Here is a 20,205-nt window from a genome sequence, read left to right as displayed (position 1 = left end):
CGCGCGTCAGGGCTGGGAAGGGCGCGCCAGGCAGCCCCTCCTCACAGCCCCGCCACCGCTGCTGCAGCTGCTGGGCCATGTTGCATTTTCCTCGCCTCCCTGCCCTCCTCCTCCTCCAGGCAAGCGGCGTCGTTTGGGCAGCAGCGCCAGCAGCAACTCACCTCAGATCACCTGACACGGACCTGCCGCCGCCGCCATGGCTACCTTACCGTAAATACCCCAGCCCAGGCAGCAGCAAGAAAAAGCTGGCAGCGGCGGCAGGTTAGGGGTTAGGGGCACAAATTACTTGCCTTGCCCCGGGTTAGGGGGCACCAATTACTTGCCTTGCCCCGGGTGCTGACAACCCACGCTACGCCGCTGATGCTCCGTTATTCACTTAAATTTATCATTCCATGTACAGCCCACCTTTCCTCAAGGTTTTCCCCTCCCTGTTCTTAATCCTCACAGCAACCTTGTGAGGTAGGCTAGGCTGAGAGACAGTGGGTGGCCTTCGAGGTCACCAGGTAAGCTTCACATGGCTGGGCTGGATTTGAACTCGACGCCCAGGTCCTAGCCCAACACTTGCTTTTGGCTGCCTTACGCCTCCTCTCCTACAGACCCCCCCCCCAGGGCTCCCATTCATGTTAGTGTTTCATCAATGAGCCAAGTCACTTAAAGGAGCTGCAGGTATTCATTCCTAAGCACAGCTTCGAAGCTGCAAGGGAGAAATAGCCCTGTATAGCCAGAACTTTCCAAACCTTCACCAACCAACCAAAGACAGACTTTTCATACCACTACACCTCAGCAAATAATTCTGAAAGGTTTCCGAGAGGCCTTAAGGCAGGGGTCAGCAAACTTTTTCAGCAGGAGGCTGGTCCACTGTCCCTCAAACCTTGTCAGGGGCCGGACTATATATTTTTTTTGGGGGGGGGGGAGTGAACGAATTCCTATGCCCCACAAATACCCCAGAGATGCATTTTAAGTAAAAGCACACATTCTACTCATGTAAAAACACCAGGCAGGCCCCACAAATAACCCAGAGAAGCATTTTACATAAAAGGGTACATTCTACTAATGTAAAAACACGCTGATTCCTGGACCGTCCACGGGCTGGATTTAGAAGGCGATTGGACCGGATCCGACCCCCAGGCCTTAGTTTGCCTACCCATGCCTTAGGGGAAGGTGGGGGTCGAAGTTTTAAATGCAGCACATCGGAAGGGGGTTCCAGTGGCAAACCACCACCTTGGAAACATATACGTATCTGTACTGAGTTCTCTAAGAATTTCGTGTAGGGCGCCTCTGCCATCCCTACCTGGGACCTTCTGCATGCAAGGCAGCTGCTCTGCCAGTGAGCAGGGGGTTTCTCCAGACTCTGGAAATATCGGCAACAGGGGGTGGGGTGTGGCTCCCAAATATTGTATAGGGAAATGAAAATCGGAGCACCGATATCTGGCAATAACAGGTGATGCTAAAGGAGGCTGCTTGCACCTAAGAAGATGGTGGAGAGACATTTTGCTGGGAGGGGTGATTAGAAAGTGGGGGGCATCGCCAGAACTAAAGGAATATGGGTGAGGATAGGCAGGTGCCAGCATGGGGGTGGGGTGGGTAATGGTGAGGGTCCCGCAGCAAAACCAACAGGGGGTTGGGGGTGTCAGTATAGGAAGGGGTTGCTTTGAAAAGGATTTCTTGCTGGGGGGGTGGCAGCAGACGCTGGGCTAAATAGAGGCTGGGAATCGAAAAGAAAGGTGCTTTTCGGGGGTGCTTTTATGCAGCGGCGGGGGTCGCCTTCGGAGGATGCAATTTTTGGGGGTGGGGCTATTTGGGAAGGAGAGATCCAAAGGACCTAAGACTTAGGGCGCGCGCAGGAGAGTTCCCCTGGAAAGTCGTGCTGGGTCCTTCTGGTGCGGCGGGGGGTTCCCTTTCTGAAGATGCAAAACTTTTTTTTTGGGGGGGGAGATGGAAGTATAGGCGGCCTCACCCATAGACGTCGGTGCAGAGGCGAGTGCCCACCACGCAAACCACCTCGATTCGGTTCCCGAACTGCAGCCGAAGCGTCCGATCGCGCCCCATCGCGCCGGGAGGAGCCGCCTCGGTTGGTCCCACAGGTGGCCACTGAGTCCCGCCGCCCGCCGGCCGCTGCCTGCCTAAGCCCGGCCCCGCCCCTCGGTGCGGGAGGGGGGGAGGAGGCTGTCAATCAAAGCCATTTGAAAAGAGAGAGAGAGCGCAAATCGCCCTGCTCTCCATTAAAGAGACGGAACTGTATTTTTAGCAAAGTCGGGGACGGGTGGGGGGTGTTAAGTTCTTTGCGGAGACAGAGAAGCGCCCGGCGTAGCGCCGCCTAGAGGTCACCTGGGGCTTGGCTCTCCCACCGTGCCTCTGAGCAGGTGCAGAGCGCATTTCTCTAGTTGCAAAAGCATTTATATACCGCTGCGTCCTAAAAAAAATAAAAATGTGCCGCAGCGGTTTGCAACATGATTTAAACATAGGAAAAGCTTTAAGTAGCAGGAACCGAAAGACCATAGTTTGTTTTTAAGAAGGTGGGGGAGGTGAACAAATCCATGCAGGGGGAGAGGTTTATTTGTCAGGCATAACAGAGAAATAGTTTCATTTTTGCCCCAAAAATCTTTGCACTATTAAGTATGCTGACTGTGACATTTTATTATTTCTTTAACATTTGTTGTATAAACAGACTGCCTGCTTTATTGCTCCCTATCCTAGAGAACCCTGTTTTTATATTCTTTCCAGGCATGCACAGATAAGGAATCACAGAATTGTAGGAGGGGCACCCAGCGGTCATCTAGCCCAACCCCAAGTATAGTATAATATAGTTCGGAACAGATCAAGAGTTCCAAAGAAAAGTTACTTAGGCCTTAAAGCATTGCTGGTATTTACTGCTTAAGTCAAAAAAAAAAATGAATGTAAGTAAGAAATCAAACTGTGCTTCTGGGTAAGATGTAGACAATTTTTTTAAAAAATAGATGTCAAGGGATGAATTCATACTTGGGCAAAGATGTGCATTTTGCTGGCCCCTGTAGATGGCAAGATGTTTGGCCAAGAGGGTCTTCTGCAGGTCCGTCCCTGGCTATTTGACATTGCAGAGAAGTAGAGCCTCCAAGTTCAGAAGAAGTCTACCTTGGACTGCCAAGCTCCTTGGGATGCTCAGCAAAGAGGAGGGCTGTTTCCTTCAGATGGAATCCTGGGAGATTCAGGACCGCTAAAAGGAAGTCCATCTTTAGGCAGTGGAGAGCTGAATGGGATTCGCTCCTGCAGGAGGGCAGTGAAGGCCATTGACTTTGATGGTTTCAAGAGAGCATTAGACAGATTCATGGAGGAGCTATTGATAGTAGCTAATTCATCATGCGAAAGGCTGGGCTGGATGAATCCCAAACTGGAATTAAGATTGCCGGAAAAAATATCAACAACCTCAGATATGCAGATGACACAGCCTTGATGGCAGAAAGTGAGAACCTTTTAATGAGGGTGAAAGAGGAGAGTGCAAAATATGGTCTGAAGCTCAACATCAAAAAAACGAAGATCATGGCCACTGGTCCCATCACCGCCTGGCAAATAGAAGGGGAAGAAATGGAGGCACTGAGAGATTTTAATTTCTTGGGCTCCATGATCACTGCAGATGGTGACAGCAGCCACAAAATTAAAAGACGTCTGCTTCTTGGGAGAAAAGCAATGACAAACCTAGACAGCATCTTAAAAAGCAGAGACATCACCTTGCCAACAAAGGTCCGTATAGTGAAAGCTATGGTTTTCCCAGTAGTGATGTATGGAAGTGAGAGCTGGACCATAAAGAAGGCTGATTGCCGAAGAATTGATGCTTTTGAATTATGGTGCTGGAGGAGACTCTTGAGAGTCCCATGGACTGCAAGAAGATCAAACCTCTCCATTCCTAAGGAAATCAGCCCTGAGTGCTCACTGGAAGGAGAGATCCTGAAGCTGAGGCTCCAATACTTTGGCCACCTCATGAGAAGAGAAGACACCCTGGAAAAGACCCTATGTTGGGAAAGATGGAGGGCACAAGGAGAAGGGGACGACAGAGGACGAGATGGCTGGACAGTGTTCTCGAAGCTACCAGCATGAGTTTTACCTAACTGCGGGAGGCAGTGGAAGACAGGAGTGCCTGGCGTGCTCTGGTCCAGGGGGTCACTAAACGACTAAACAACAACAACATTGATGTGGATATGCTCTTCCTCCCCAGCCGGAGGCAGCAATGCTTCTTTTCTCCTAATTAAAATGAAACCAAATCATAGGGTTGTTGTAAATTCCTATAACAGGGTCGCCCCGTCCAACTCCCCACAATGCAAGCATTACAACTAAATGAAGTGGGTGGTTGGGGGAAGAGGCAAGACCAGTCAGCTGGAAAATTCAATAAAAAAAGGAGGGAGCCCACCTAGAGTCTTTTGAGGTCGCTGTGGCCATATATGCTTTAATTAAGATACGCAACATGGGTGGGCCTTTGCAAGTGGAGTGGGTGACAGGGTGGATTGCAGGAGAAAAATTCAGAGTTGGTGCCAGGGGATCTGGGGGAGAATAGCGCATGCCACCACTCAGCTGGGTGAATACCTTGTCAACATTCTGGTGCAGTGAGTGTCTCCACTGGCAAGCCACAAATGTCACCATTAATTGTGCTAAATTGACAGCTGCCCTGAATAGAAATCTTTTGCCCCTGCCCCACTACCATCCAGTTCCCGCCCCACAACTCTGTCCGTGGAGATTTGCTGGGTAACAAGAACGGGGATCAGGCTAGCGGGTAAACTGAGCTCAGCATCTTCCTCCGATGTGGGGCAGAATTTTTTCTCCAAATTTCCCACCAGTTCTAGTGGTATGAGAGAGGGAGAAAACCTATTATTTACCCACTTTCTCCATGCCAGGAATAATTTTATAAACTTCTGTCATGCTGTCTCTTATTCGCCTTTTCCCTGGGCTCAAAAAAATCCCAAATGCTGCAACCTTTCCAATCCTGAATTGGGTCCAGTTGCAGTGCCTTCGAGATCTGTGTTGGGTGATTCCATTTCACTATCCAACCCTGCCGCCCGCCCCCCCCCCCAACAGCCAGGGAACCACATTCTCTCCCAGGTGTAGTTCTCTAGCTATCTTCAACGGAAGCCCCACACAGAGTGCATTGCAGTAATCTAACCACAATTGCTTGGAAGTTGATTTGGGCTCTTGAGAGAAGACAAACTCCTCTGGGAAATAGCTACCCCCAGTGGACAGTCCTTCTCTGCAATTTGGGGAAATTTGGGGTACACTCCTGGAGTGCCCACCCATTGCAAATTTGTACAGTTTTAGCTTCAGTTTAAATGCATTTGCTGTTTTTATGCTTTTAACCACCTCAGAAGGTGGTGGACTTTCCTTCATCGGAGGTTTCTAAACAGAAGCTGGATGACCATCTGTTAGGAATTCTGTAGCTGTGATTCTTGCACTGCAAGGGGTTGGACTAGATGCTTGGGGGTCCTTTTCAACTCTATACTGTAATTACAGGTACCTTAACTGTTTTTAACCATCTGTTGTGTGCATTGCCTTGAGCCGGTTGTTGGAAAGGCGATGAAGAAATCAATGACAAGGAAATGTCAAGAAAGTGTGGGATGTAATCAGAACCGTCTTTCCTATTGGTCTTACTGGCGCGTTGTGCCAGGGCGCTGGCCTCTCAGGGGCACCCCAGCAAGTGGGGGAGCTGTGCGACTTTGTCGGCAGCCTCCCCTTTCCCTGCACGCCCGCCGGCTGTGCCCCGTCAACCATATGGCTGGCGGGCATGCAGCTTGCCTCCCAAGCCTCAGTGGGAGGAGAGCAATCCCTGCAGAGGCTTAGGATGGAAGCTGTGCCCCGCCAACTATATGGCTGGCGGTAGTGCAGCTTGCTTCCCAAGCCTCCGCGGGAGGAGAACAACTCTGGGAAACGGGGGGCGCCGGAGGCATCTTTGAACCATGGCGCCGGATATGCTTAAGACAGCCCTGGATGTAATCCATTAAGAGCAGTCAAGTACAACATTCCTTGAAATGCTAGAGAAGACATGCGAGGGAATGTTTGGTCCAGCCAGTTGAAACTTCCTGTTCCTCCTGGCTGGAGCATCCTTCCTTTTGCATGTGATTGAAGGTAGGCGTGGCCTAACCTGTCCAGGTAACAAAAGGACAAGGCATGCTGCCACCCTCTCCTTCTTCTTCACTTCCTTCTTCATTTGACCAGCTTCTTAGCTAGGACTGCTCTGTTAGCTCTCAGCTAGCAGGAGCACTGGGATTATCCCCCCATATGGGGTAGATCCACATGTACTTGTGACTAAGTCTGCTTTCAGGGATTCAACTGTGAACTGATGTAAGTAAACCTTTATTGACTTTGAATAAGATTGTGGGGTCTTTATTCTTTTAAGAGAGATTCAAGGGAACTTACCAGGAACATACAATTCAGTCTGATACAGTCTGATACGCACTGATACAGACTGAATCGTACAATAGTGAGAAGCTCACACGAGCTTGCAACCAGCTATCTGCTGTGCATGTAAAGGGGGAATTTAAACTCTGCTAAGCAAAGAAACTTGCTAGCGCAAGTTAGGAAGGATATTAATAAATAATATATCCTCTCCTGCCGCCCTGAACATTCCCACAGAAAGCTCGTTTGTTTCAAGATGTACAAAGCAGCATTCAGAAAGGCTTGTTTTCTTTTTGCAAAGTGCAGATTCTCGTGGGTTGAAATAAACAAGACTGTTTATCTCTTCTAAGTGCTCCATTGTGGGGTTTTCGATGGTGCCAAAAAGGACTCAGGTTACCTCCTGCCGGGATTTGGAGGATCAAGCACCAGAATTTATAGGGACCTTGGCTGTTCCTCTGAAGAGCTCATGGGGACAAGGGCTCCTAGGGACACTTGCAATGGGAACGCATTTGGGCTTCCAGAAGTCAGAGTCCCTGGGTGGCCCCAGCACAGCTGTGGGTAGGTTGCAAAGTTTTTAGGGCAGGGCTTGATTATCTGAGGCGGGTTTTACTCTGACAGCTGCTTAGAACACCCTGATGCAAACCCAGTACATATGGATCTATTTAAAAGCTGGTTGCCTCTGGGCATATGCAGAGTGTGTTTTCCTTAGCGAGTTGCAGCTACATCAATGGATGGGTTTCTGGGTCTTTTGGGTCATTGTCCTGAAGTTTAGGACTAAAACTATGTTTCGGATGGAGACTCCCCGTGGATTTCCTGCACAATATGGCCTTTGGATTCCCTTAAAAAAGGAATCTTTCATAGAAATCATAGTATTGTAGAGTTGGAAGGGACCATGAGGGTCATCTTGTCAAATCCCCTGCAATGCAGGAATATTTAAGTGATACATTGGTCACATCTGCACCATACTTTTAAAACACTCTTATCTACCACTTTGGGCTTCCCCCAAATAATTCTCGGAACCATAGTTTGCTAAAGGTGCTGAGAGTTGCTAAGAGACCCTTAACAAAGTATAGTTCCCAGGATTCTTTAGGGGAAGCCTCAAACAATGCATGTATGTGAAGGACCCTAGACAGGTAGGTCCTTCATATGGTGTTGATTGTCTGTTGGCTTTTGTTATGCTACATGCAGTGGATGGGAATTTCTGTCCTCTTGTGCTAGAAACCTCTCCTGCAACTGCTCTGTTTACCTTCTAAACCAGGGGTCCTCAAACTAAGGCCCGTGGGCCGGATAAGGCCCGAAGGACTCGTTTATCTGGCCCATGGCAACCGCCGCTGCCGCCGCTTGCTCTTACCAGCACTGTTCTGTGCAGCTGCCCACTTCCGGGTCGGAGGAGCACTGTAAATAGCTTGTGCGCATGCGCAAGTGTGCACATGTGCAAGCGTTGTTTCCGGTGCACATCCAGGTTGGAGGAGGCCCGTGCACATGCGCACAAGCTATTTCCGGTGCTCCTCCAACCCGGAAGTGCACCAGAAATAGCATGTGCGCACGTGTATGGGCATGCGCTCCCCCCGCCCTCTGGCACTCCACGCGATCGGTGCTGGAGACACCGGCCCGAGGTGCGGTAAGTTTGCTGACCCCTGTTCTAACCTGATGAAGAGTTCTGGAGAATTCGAAAGCTTGCACAGCATTTCATGAAATTTCGGCTGATCCAATAAAGTCAATGCCCTAATACAGATAGTAGAATCTTTAAAATCTTACTTTTATGCAAGCCTCGTTTTACTGTATTTCATTTTTATAATTTTTTCCTGTTTATCTTCACTTACAGATCTGCCTTCTGCTTACACCTGAAGGGCTAACAACTTACTTCCCTTTTCGCAGCAAGAGGCTGAGACCACACCCTGATCCCTACCTACCCACAACGCTTGGTGAATCCTAAACTTTGAAACAATGCACTCTGTGTTTTAATAAAAGCCAGAGCACTGCAAACCCAAGGGAAAGTTCTGAGGGTGGGTGGGGAATTTTGGAAGCCCCTTGAGCTCTCTTGGAAATGGATCCAGGCTTAAATAAATATAAATAAATGGAATAGCATTGATGCTCAGTGAAGAACTTTAAAATAGAACAAGCACCTCAGCACCTTACTGCCTGTCAACGCCTCTGGCAGGGCTCACAAATCTTTTGTCCTGAAAAGGGTCATATGGCTTATTATTCCATAGATGGCTCCCTCTGTGGGGATTTATAGTACAGACCTCTGAGCATGTGCAGTTTTGCAGCTGAAACTCACTCACATCATTGCACCATCACGGCTGCAGGAGCAGAGCAGGGTGGCTGTGAGATTAAACACTGAAATAAATAAATAAAGGTCTTATGTAGATAATAAAGGTTCATAAATGTACCAAGCAAACACGTACATAGATCTATAGGCCACATGTCAGAAGCTGCACAGGAGAGCAGTCAGGGAGCCATTTTGACTCCCAGGCTGGCCAGGTGTTTCTCTGCAAGGGCAAATGTCTCCCCATTGCCTTTTCCTTCACAAATCCTGTCTTAAGGGTATGTCTGTGTATGAACAGGGTGAGCCTGTGACCTGGCTCAGGAACTAAGTACTTATCATTACAAAAGACTGGTCAGGCTCCCCAGGCTATCAATCCAGTAAACATTAACAGGTAACTTGCCAGACAGGAGGTAAACAACCCACTCAGATTTCTGCTTTAGCCCACCCTTTCTGTGATGTAGGTATGATGTTTCTGGGGGTGGGCTTGATCTACAAGACGGGAATTTCAAAAGTCTTTATAAGACCTTGCACACCATTTTTTCTGTGTCTTTTTTTTAAATCTGTATTCATAGAATCATAGAATCATAGAGTTGGAAGAGACCACAAGGGCCATCGAGTCCAACCCCCTGCAAAGCAGGAAACACCATCAGAGCACTCCTGACATATGGTTGTCAAGCCTCTGCTTAAAGACCTCCAAAGAAGGAGACTCCACCACACTCCTTGGCAGCAAATTCCACTGTCAAACAGCTCTTACTGTCAGGAAGTTCTTCCTAATGTTTAGGTGGAATCTTTTTTCTTGTAGTTTGGAACCATTGCTCCGTGTCCGCTTCTCTGGAGCAGCAGAAAACAACCTTTCTCCCTCCTCTATGTGACATCCTTTTATATATTTGAACATGGCTATCATATCACCCCTTAACCTCCTCTTCTCCAGGCTAAACATGCCCAGCTCCCTTAGCCGTTCCTCATAAGGCAGCCATGTTGAAAGTTGAAAAAGTACAAAATTGTATGTGAACTAAATCTCTCTCCTGCAAGTGAGGGGAGCACCCTGTTGCAACAGTTCAATAAAGGCCAAGCCTACAGGCTGCTGTTTTGCTCCAAGTTATCCTGGTTGGTGTTTTTGTTTTTGTCCAAGGGAGCCCTCGGATTTTTCCGTTAATGTGGCGAAGCTGACAGCAAGAATAAGAGATCAAAAGGACGAGAACTTTGTCAAAGAGTGGAGGCTCTTTTCGGACTCTCTGAGAAAAAACTATATAGCCAAATGAAATCGCAAGCAGGACTTGAATAATGGGCAAGGGAAGGGGAATAAATAAATGATGGTTATAATTACAACAGAAAATAAATGGCAGTTATGGCAGCAGATAAAGGAATACAACAGGAACATCACAGACATGAGGATGGGGAGTCAAAATGTAAAAAATGATTATATTGAAAGTAAATTGAACAATGTCAAATGTTGTGTAAAAAACCAAAACAAAGGAAATAAGCCCCAATTTGCTAAAGTGAAGAAGGGTGTGTTTCTAAAGTCAAAACAGGAAAATGAGGACTTGCATCCATGTTAACTGACCATATGGTTTCTGAAAGATGCAGGCAATGTTTTTTTCCAAAGGTCTGATTTCCATATAAGGTATATTTAAATCAGCCCTTAATTCAGAACCATGAGGACTAGAATCTTGCTCTGCTTTAAGAGAAAGGCTGTAGCTCCATGCATGCAGAATGCCCCAAGTTCAGTCCTCAGAATCTCCAGGTAGGGCTAGGAGAGTCCAAAAGCCCTGGAGACCTGCTGCCAGTCAGTGTGGAAAATACTGAGCGAGATGGACCCAGGGTGTGACCAGGTATAGGGCAGCTTCCTCCGTTCCTCCTCAAATCAGCCCTTTATCCAGAACAATGAGGACTAGAATCTTGCTTCATTTTTAACAAAGAAGGACCACAGCTCAGTGCTAGAGCAGCTGCTTGACCTACAGAAGGTCCCCGGTTCAATCCCTAGCAGCATTTCCAGGTAGGGCTGGGAATTGTCCCTTGCCTGAAACCCTAGAGAGCCTTTGCTGCCAGTCAGTGTAGACAATTCTGGGCTAGATGGACCCATGGTCTGATTCACTATAAACCAGCTTTCTGTGCTCTGATGTCTTAAGGGAGGAGCCTAGCTGAGTGGTTAAAGAACCAGCATTGCATGCACAGTTCAAGAACCATGAGGACTAGACTCTTAAGTTATTTTTAGGTGAAGGACTGTAGCTCAGTGGCAGAGCCCCTGCTTGGCATGCAGAAGGTCCCAGGTTCAGCCTCCAAGGACTGGAGTTGTCCCCTGCCTGAAACCCTGGAGAGCCATAGCTGCCAGTCAGAGTTGACAATACTGTACTGAGCTAGATGAACCCATGGCCTGAACCAGACTTGTTTGTCATGGAAATAAGAAGCTGGCCCTGCCTGCAGTATGTGCGTCTGGGCAGGCAGAATTCTGGAGTATAAAGGTGAATCAAACATCAATATCTTCGCTCTGCTTTCCTTCAAACCTATACTTGTAGGTCACAGACGGAGCATAGCTGTGAACTTACAGATTTGAAAATAAGGGACCAGCAGCCTCGAAAATAAGGGATCAGCAGCCAAAATAAGGGATTTTCCAAGCACAGGTATGTTCAACTTCTGAGCCCCTCCAAGCCAAAGGCAGAAAGCCCAGACAGCAGCCAAACGAAGCCTCAAGCGGTGGTTCCCACAGCGCAGCAACCCGGCAAAGGGGATGCAGCAAGGAAAACAACCGTCACCTCTCCGCTGGGAAGCGCTGAGCAAAGACCAGTCCCCAGGCAACGCAGCCGATTTGATCGGCACAAGGCATGCAAGCTCCACCCCCCAGTCGTTCTTCGACTCCTTATTGGGTGAGCAACGCAGCCAAGCAACACAGTTGGAGCCTCCCTCCTCCCTGGCCGGCAGGGAGGGAGGGATGGAGGGAGAGGAGCTGCTTCCTTTGAAACCCGGGAAATTTAAGGGACATCATCAATAAGGGACAGCAGTGGGACACGGCACTGGGATAAGGGACTTTCCCGCCAAATAAGGGACGGTTGACAGCTATGAGATGCAGACATCCTTCTCCCCCGATTGGCAAAACCAACTGCAGTTTGGTGCTGGCTCCACTAGAGGTTGCCAGCTCACCACTTCCAGCCCCTGAAAACAGAACTGAGTTAGGACCATAGAACTGCAGAGTGGGAAAAGGATCCAACGGTTATCTAGTCTAACCCCCTGCTACTTTGCAGTTCCAGAGGAAGGTGTCTTGGGCCATTTTCTTTGCTGCCCGGATGGGAGATGTTTACTGGTCTGAGCACCGTAGCCCATATGAGGCAGGAGGACGTTCCTGGATGTCTCAGCAGTGCCAACAGTCCTGGAATAAGCAAATGATTTAGGTGTGCTACAGAGCACGTGCAAAGTGCCTTTCTCTCAATGCTGAGTAATTGGGGTCTGCACACCAGTGCACACACCCTACCTAGGATTAAGAGACAGGGCTTCCAAATAACAAATGCGTGCTGCAGAGCATGTGCAGAGCTCCTTTCAGTACTGAGTAACCAGAGTCCATACACAAACACACATAAGTCCCTAGGATTAAGAGATGGGGCTTCCACATAATAACAATGTGCTGCAGAGCATGTGCAAAGTACCTTTCTATCATCCTTTTTCTCTCAATGCAAAAATTGACAGGAGTTGAAGGATTTGTAAGTGAAAAGAACCATTGGGAGAGGTTTCTCCAAGACAGTAACTTCTGCAGAGGAAATATTTGGGAACATTAAGAGTCAAGGATTGTTCTGCTGTACAAATTCAGATTGTTTATGTACTAAGGCATGCAGTGCTTTTTTTCTTAAAAAAAAATATGTTTAGGGGTACTCTCATTTTGACTGCTGAGACTTACTTCCGAGAAATCAGACCAGGGGATGGCTGCAATCCAAAACAAAGACACGTGCTTACACACGCACGCACAAAAAAGGAAAACACTCTTTGGAGAGCTGAATCATCTCCTTGCCAGTAACCCACGCCAAGCAAACAGCCTGTTCCCCTGCTCACGGCAACCTCCCCCCTTCTTTTTACCGCTGGTGACAAGCTCCATTCCGTGGCACCCCTAACATACACACACCACAAAAATCTGTGCACGCCCCCCATAGTAGGAGCCCTTGTTTGATCTTGCACCCGCAGATACCCAGCAAGCTCCGCAAATGCCCAACACAAGCAACGCTGCGCTGGGAATGGGGTTCGCGGGTGAGGCGGGGGTGTGTGTCTTTGGCTTCCCTAGATGATCAGAATGGGGTGGGACATTACACACTCCCCCCCCACAAGAAACACAGCCACCAACTTCATCCTTGCAGCCATTGACAGCCCTTTTAGTTTCTTTTCCCGTTAGATTCAAAAAATGTTTAGGGGTACGCGTCCCTGTATCCCCCAGAAAAAAGCACTGAATGTGTGTTTCAGGGGCATGATGCAAAATTCTGAGGGGCCGCAGCCAGATGCCCCCATCCCCCATCCCAGGGGCAAAGGCAGCAGAGTATCCCAGACTTACGGTGAGCAGGGATGGAATGAGGGAGGCAGACATGGGGTGACCCCGGTGTGGCCCAGGCAAGTGATAGTCTAATCCCAGAATGGGGAACATCATGTTTGGTCTTCCGGATGAAGTTGGACTGCCAACTCCCATCAGCTGGCAGAAACAAAAGTAAGGGAAGATGACGGGAGTTGTCCAGTAACATTTGGAGGTCCACAGATCTGTGTCAGAGGGTGAGCAGCTCCCTGCAAGCCATTCTGAATTATTTACCTCTCTGCACAAGGCAAGACTGGAACCTGTACAGTGCCCGCTCTGTAACCTGAGGGATCACACCTCTCTCCCATCAAAAACCATCCATTAACAAATCCCTTGCAGAAACACCCAGAGGAGGGAAACAAAGGCACCCAGCCAAACCAGTCCGGTTGTGAAATCGAGCCTTTCCCACACGCCCCTCGTTGGTTTTGTCATCAATTCCGCATGACAAATTGGCAGGTTGTTCTACAAAGCCGGGATTATGTTCCTGACAGCCCCACTCCTGGCACGTGGGCAAGTGCGCCCAGGTTGCCAGCCACACTTTGCCTCCCACGCTTGGGCTGTGTGTGGCTCCCCTACATCAAAGTTCAGCAGGTAGGCAGCCTGGGAGTCATTTTGGACTCATGGATGTCCATGGAGGCTCAGGTTAATTCTGCGTCCAGGGCAGCTGTCTACCAGCTCCATTTGGTACACCAGCTGAGACCCTACCCGCCCACGCACTGTCTCGCCACGGTCGTCTATGCTCTGGTTATCTCCCACTTGGACTACTGCAAGGCGCTCTACCTGGGGCTACCCTTGAAGGGGACTCGGAAACTACAAACCATCCAGAATGCAGCAGATAGACAGGTGACTGGGAGCAGCTGCTGGGACCATATAACACTGGTCCTAAAGCAGGGGTCTGCAACCTTTAAGACAAAAAGAGCCACTTGGACCCGTTTCCGAAGAAAAAACAAAACTGGGAGCCGCAAAACCATTGCGACATTTAAAACAAATATATCTCCGGAGCCGCGGTCTGACAGCGGGTGGGAAGGTGACGTCGGGACGGTGCGTGACTAACGCACACACCGCCCCCATGTGACGTCACAGCCAGTACAGCGCCCGCCACAGTGGGGAGTGTCGGGGCGCACAATGCGCCTACTCCCCTTGCTAGTATCCGCCCCGGAGCCGCGGCAAAGGTGTAAAAGAGCCACATGAGGCTCCGGAGCCACGGGTTGCAGACCCCTGTCCTAAAGCATGGGTAGGCAAACTAAGGCCGGGGGGGGCAGATCTGGCCCAATAACCTTCTAAATCCGGCCTGCAGATGGTCCGGGAATCAGCATGTTTTTACATGAGCAGAATGTGTCCTTTTATTTCAAATGCATCTCTGGGTTATTTGTGGGGCACAGGAATTCATTCTCTCCCCTCCCCCCACAGAAAAAAAATATAGTCTGGCCCCCCACAAGGGACAGTGGACCCCTGCTGAACAAGTTTGCTGACCTCTGCCCTAAAGGATCTACATTGGTTCCCAGTACATTTCTGAGCACAATTCAAAGTGTTGATGCTGACCTTTAAAGCCCTAAATGGCCTCGGCCCAGTACAATCATACCTCAGATTGAGTTGCTTCAGGTTGAGTGTTTTTGGGTTGCGCTCCACGGTGACCTGGAACTAACGGAATGGGTTACTTCTGGGTTTCGCTGCCCGTGCATGTGCAGACACTCAAAATGACGTCACGCACATGGGCAGACGCGGCGAATCGCAACCCGCACACACGCAGACGCGGATTGCGTTCGCTTCAGGATGCGAACGGGGCTCTGGAACGGATCCCGTTCATATCCAGAGGTACCACTGTATACTTGAAGGAGCGTCTCCACCCCCATCGTTCAGCCTGAACACTGAAGTCCAGCTCTGAGGGTCTTCCGGTGGTTCCCTCACTGCAAGAAGTAAAATTACAGGGAACCAGGCAGAGGGCCTTCTTGATAGTAGTATCTGCCCTGTGGAACACACTCCCTTCAGATGTCAAGGAAAGAAAGAACTATACAAATTTTGGAAGACATCCGAACGCAGCCCTGTATCCGGAAGTTTTGGGGGGTTTTTTATATGTGTTGAAAGCCAACCAGAGTGGCTGGGGCAACCCAGGCAGATGGGTGGGGTACAAATAATAAAATTATTATTAAGTAAGGGGATATGCTGTATGTGTGCCAAATAGATACTGGGGATTACCAAGAAAAGAAAAGAAAAGAAAAGAAAAGAAAAGAAAAGAAAAGAAAAGAAAAGAAAAGAAAAGAAAAGAAAAGAAAAGAAAAGAAAAACGGAATGTAGACTCATTGGGGCAGAGACCTATCTTCCTGCTCTTATTCTATAATGCTTCAAATGCTGTTGTTACATACTTCATTGGTATTATTACTGATGACTAATAATGAGAAGCAGGGTGCACATACTCTAAATCAGGGTTTTCCAAACGGTTGTTCATGAACCGGCAGCCTGTAGGCTTCATTCAGGCAGTTGTAAAAATACAATTAAAAGTCACACAGTATTTAGCAGAGCCCACTGCAATTGCTACACCAGGCAGGGAAATAATTTAGTGGGTCTACCAAGATACTCCATTAATTTCTCTTATCCCCCTTTAAAGCCACCTAAGTTGGTGGCCACCCATGCATCCTGTGGGAGGGAGTTCCACAGTTTAACACTGCGCTGCATGAAGGACTTTCTTTTATCCATCCTGAATCTTCCAACATTCAGCTTCACTGAATGTCAACAAATTCAAGTGTTATGGGAGAGGGAGAAAAAAAAAATTCTCTGTCCATTTTCTCCAGGCTATGCCTAATCCATCACAGAATCAGAGAATTATAGAGTCGGAAGGGACCCCGGGATCATCTAGTCAAACCCCCTGCAATGCATGTCACCTCTTATTTTTCTCTGAATTAAAATATCCCAAACACTGCAATATTTCTTCACGGGGAGCCGCTCCATCCCCTTGATAATTTTGCAGACCCTCCAAGTGTCCCTATTTTCCAGGGACAGTCCCAGATTTACAGAAGCTGCCCCGTATTTGAACCTGGAATGTCCCACTTTTCCTTAGGACACCCATATTTTCATCAGAGAAATATTGGAGGGTATGGAGCTATGCAACCCCATGAGCCAAGGAGATAAGTAAGAGTACAAGCTTTGGAAGACACCTGAAAGCAGCCTGGTATCGGGAAGTTTTTATTATGTGTTATTATGTTTTATATATGTTGGAAGCCACCCAGAGTGGCAACCCAGCCAGATGGCCAGGATATGAATAAAATAATGATGATGATGATGATGATGATGATGATGATGGAATAGCATATCCCTGTTTTCCTTGGGAAAATGTGGGAAGGTATGGTTTTGACTGCCCTTTTCTGAATGTAAGTGGGCAAAGTTGGACAATTTCATGGAGGATAAGTGTTTTAATGGCTACTAGCCAGGACTGCTCTTCTGCTCAGTTCCTGCTTATGGGTTTCTCATGCGGTGCATCTGTGAGAAGAGGATGCTGGCCCAGATGGGCCACTGGCCTGATCCTGCAGAGCTTTTCTTCACTTCACAAGCAGAGGGACCCCTTCATGACCCTAAGCCAGCAAGACCGGATTTGTGACATTCTTCTTGCTCTGCCAGGCAAAGACTGTTCCCTGCCAGGAAAGGTGAATTGTTTTACCAGAACTTTATACTACTAATAGTTTAAAGGGAGAGAAAAAGGGGGGATGGACCTCTGAGTCAATGCAAGATTTCAGCATGCAAACCCAGGGCTTGTGCCAAAATAAATCATGCAGGACGACTCTGACAAACAGCATTAATCATAAGTTAATGCCCAGGTTTGGCTGAGGCTCCTTGGCGCTGGTCATATATCTTGCCCCAGGATTTAAATGGAGAAAAAGAAGACATGCCTCAGTTAATTATACATATTACAGAAAATAGCCTGGGAATGGATTGTTCTGATCATTCTAGATGGTTCTGGTGGGGAACCCTAAGGAATGCATGAAATCATAGAATTGTAAAGTTGGAAGGGACGAGGGTCATCTAGTTCAACCTGCTGCAATATTTTTGCCCATGGGACTCGAACCCATGACCTTGTAATTAGGAGTCTCATGCTCTGCTAACGGAGCTATCTAAAGAATCACGTACAGAATTAGGCCATGGTGCATCCAGCTTAAGGGACGCGGGTGGCGCTGTGGGTTAAACCACAGAGCCTAGGATTTGCTGATCAGTAGGTTGGCGGTTCAAATCCCCGCGATGGGGTGAGCTCCCATTGCTCGGTCCCTGCTCCTGCCAACCTATCAGTTCGAAAGCATGTCAGAGTGCAAGTAGATAAATAGGTACCGCTCCAGCGGGAAGGTAAACGGCGTTTCCGTGTGCTGCTCTGGTTCGCCAGAAGCGGCTTAGTCATGCTGGCCAGATGACCCGGAAGCTGTACGCCGGCTCCCTCGGCCAATAAAGCGAGATGAACGCCGCAACCCCAGAGTCGTCCACGACTGGACCTAATGGTCAGGGGTCCCTTTACCTTTACCTTTTACCATCCGGCTTAATATTGTCTCCACTGACTGGCAGCAATGGCTCTCTAAGGTTTCAGACAGGGCCCCCTTCTAGCCCGACCTGGGACCTTCTGCATGCCAAACAGGTGCTCTGCCACTGAGTTACAGCCCTTTCCTTAAGACGTAAGAATATAGGACACTGTGTTATACCAAGCCAGACTCTTTGGCCCAGCTATACTGACTGACAGAGGCTCTCCAGGATTCTTGAAGACGCTCCAGGCTGGGGATTCAACCTCTCACCTTCTGATCTCCAATTTGACTGGGGAACAAGAAGTGCCACAAGCTGAAGAAAAGAAGGAATATGGGGGGGTGAGGGAAAGAAAAAGAAAGAGGGCACTTTGGGATGTGGGGCGGATCCACATTTAAGGAAAGTTCTGTGCACATTTAAAGCACATGATTTTACCCCCAAGAATCCTGAAAACTGTTGTTTCCTCCCTGCAGAGCCACAATGCCCAGCGCCCTTAGCAAACTACGGTTCCCAGGATTCTCTGGAGGAAGCCATGCACTTTAAATGTGTGTTGAATGTGTTTTAAATGTAGGGTGCGGATCTAGAGATGACACTGTACGATTTCTTTTTGCCCAGCTATCCATTCGGTAGAGCTACATCTGCAGGACTGTCGCTGCAAAACCAAACGCTTCCCTTTTTAGAGAGATTCCAAGGTGTTCAGGTGCAGAGGGGATATTCTCTCTCCCTCTCTCTCCCCACTGCCACCCAGTGGTCTTTCCTGGCCCTGCGTCCTTGCGCCAGAGGTATGTAGACACCATATGGCCAATGCAATCAGACTAATTAAATAAATCCTCCCACAAACAAGAACTTGCTGTTGCTTCCTCCTTTCATTGCCTGCAATTAGCTGGTGAGGCTTCGTAGGTCAGTCGGCAATTATGCACGCTGGCATACTAATTAATGCATGCAATTAGCAACTTAAGGAGATGATTAAACTATCCTGGGTGGCGGCGCTGCATTTGGTTGTGGGCCTGATGAAAAGGAAGTGCAGTCCCTGAAAACGGGGACCCCACCACCCTGCCCTTAACAAGTTCTTCCATAGCAGCAATGGCCAGGTGGCTATCTAGTCACAGTCTTCTTTCCATGGACTGCAAGAAGATCAAACCTCTCCATACTAAAGGAAATCAGCCCTGAGTGCTCACTGGAAGGACAGATCGTGAAGCTGAGGCTCCAATACTTTGGCCACCTCATGAGAAGAAAAGACTCCCTGGAAAAGACCCTGATGTTGGGAAAGATGGAGGGCACAAGGAGAAGGGGACGACAGAGGACGAGATGGTTGGACAGTGTTCTCGAAGGTGCCAGCATGTTTGACCAAACTGCGGGAGGCAGTGGAAGACAGGAGGGCCTAGCGTGCTCTGGTCCAGGGGGTCACGAAGAGTCGGACACGACTAAATGACTAAACAACAACAAACATCCTAGGCTTCTGAAAGGACCTTGAGGGTTATCTAGTACAGCCCCCTGCAATGCAGGAACTGCAGCTAATGAATATAATCACGGAACCCTCCACAAACACCTCTCGGATAGGTAAAGCAATAACGCAATGCAACAGTCAAATAATATGAGTTTTTAAAACATAAACTAGGCATGATGCAACTTACTTAAAATGCTGGCTGGTCATCATCAAGCAGTTGATGCATGCCTTCCAACATTTCTTCAATGAAAATAGGGACGTCCTAAGGGGACGCGGGTGGTGCTGTGGGTTAAACCACAGAGCCTAGGACTTGCCGATCAGAAGGTCGTCAGTTCGAATCCCGCGACGGGGTGAGCTCCCGTTGCTCGGTCCCTGCTCCTGCCAACCTAGCAGTTGGAAAGCACGTCAAAGTACAAGTAGATAAATAGGTACCACTCCGGCAGAAAGGTAAACGGCGTTTCTGTGCGCTGCTCTGGTTTGCCAGAAGCGGCTTAGTCGTGCTGGCTACATGACCCGGAAGCTGTACGCCGGCTCCCTCAGTCAAGAAAGCAAGATGAGTGCCGCAACCCCAGAGTTGGTCCCGACTGGACCTAATGGTCAGGGGTCCCTTTACCTTTTTAAGGAAAAGCAAGACATTTCAGGATCAAATCACGGTTTGAGCATATTACACCAATCCTGGTCTGACTGCACTGGCTCCCACTTAGTTTCCGGGCCCAGTTCCAAGTGCTGGTTTTGACCTATAAAGCCTTAAACAGCTCAGGACCGCAATACTTCAAGGACCGCCTCTTTCCATATGAATCTACCCGGACCCTGAGATCATCTTCTGAGGCCCTCCTTCGTGTGCCTCCTCCTTGAGAGGTCCGGAGGGTGGCAACACGGAAAGGGGCCTTCTCTGCAGTGGCTCCCCGTCTGTGGAATGTTCTCCCCAGGGAAGTTCACCTGGCGCCTTCATTACACACCTTTAGGCGCCAGGCAAAAATGTTCCTTTTTAACCAGGCCTTTGGTTGATCTGTTTGACATCCTATACCCTTTTAAAATGTGGCTCTTTTCTGGAAGGGGGGTGTTATTGGGTGGTTGTTTTTATTCTGATATATGTTG

The 20,205-nt window shown here is 48.7% G+C and overlaps 1 protein-coding gene across 2 annotated transcripts in view; it reads right to left on the bottom strand.

Annotated features, from left to right (window-relative positions):
- The window catches only part of LOC309346800 (protein-arginine deiminase type-2-like), a 72,063-nt gene extending 52,703 nt beyond the window's left edge, over nucleotides 1–19,360 (bottom strand). The window contains exon 1 of one of the 2 annotated variants that reach the window (XM_081871002.1): nucleotides 19,295–19,360. In XM_081871002.1, coding sequence (XP_081727128.1) covers nucleotides 19,295–19,317 — 23 coding nt within the window. In that variant the 5' untranslated portion in view covers nucleotides 19,318–19,360. Of the gene's footprint in view, nucleotides 1–1,957; nucleotides 2,114–19,294 lie in introns of those variants that run through there. The other variant, XM_081871001.1, reaches the window with a different exon arrangement.
- Nucleotides 19,361–20,205: the final 845 nt, after the last annotated feature.

This window comes from Podarcis erhardii, assembly GCF_964252035.2.
Source record: "Podarcis erhardii genome assembly, chromosome: 7".
Lineage (NCBI taxonomy): Eukaryota > Metazoa > Chordata > Lepidosauria > Squamata > Lacertidae > Podarcis > Podarcis erhardii.
Note: the sequence above shows the minus strand (reverse complement) of the source record. Positions and strands in the feature narration are given on the sequence as shown.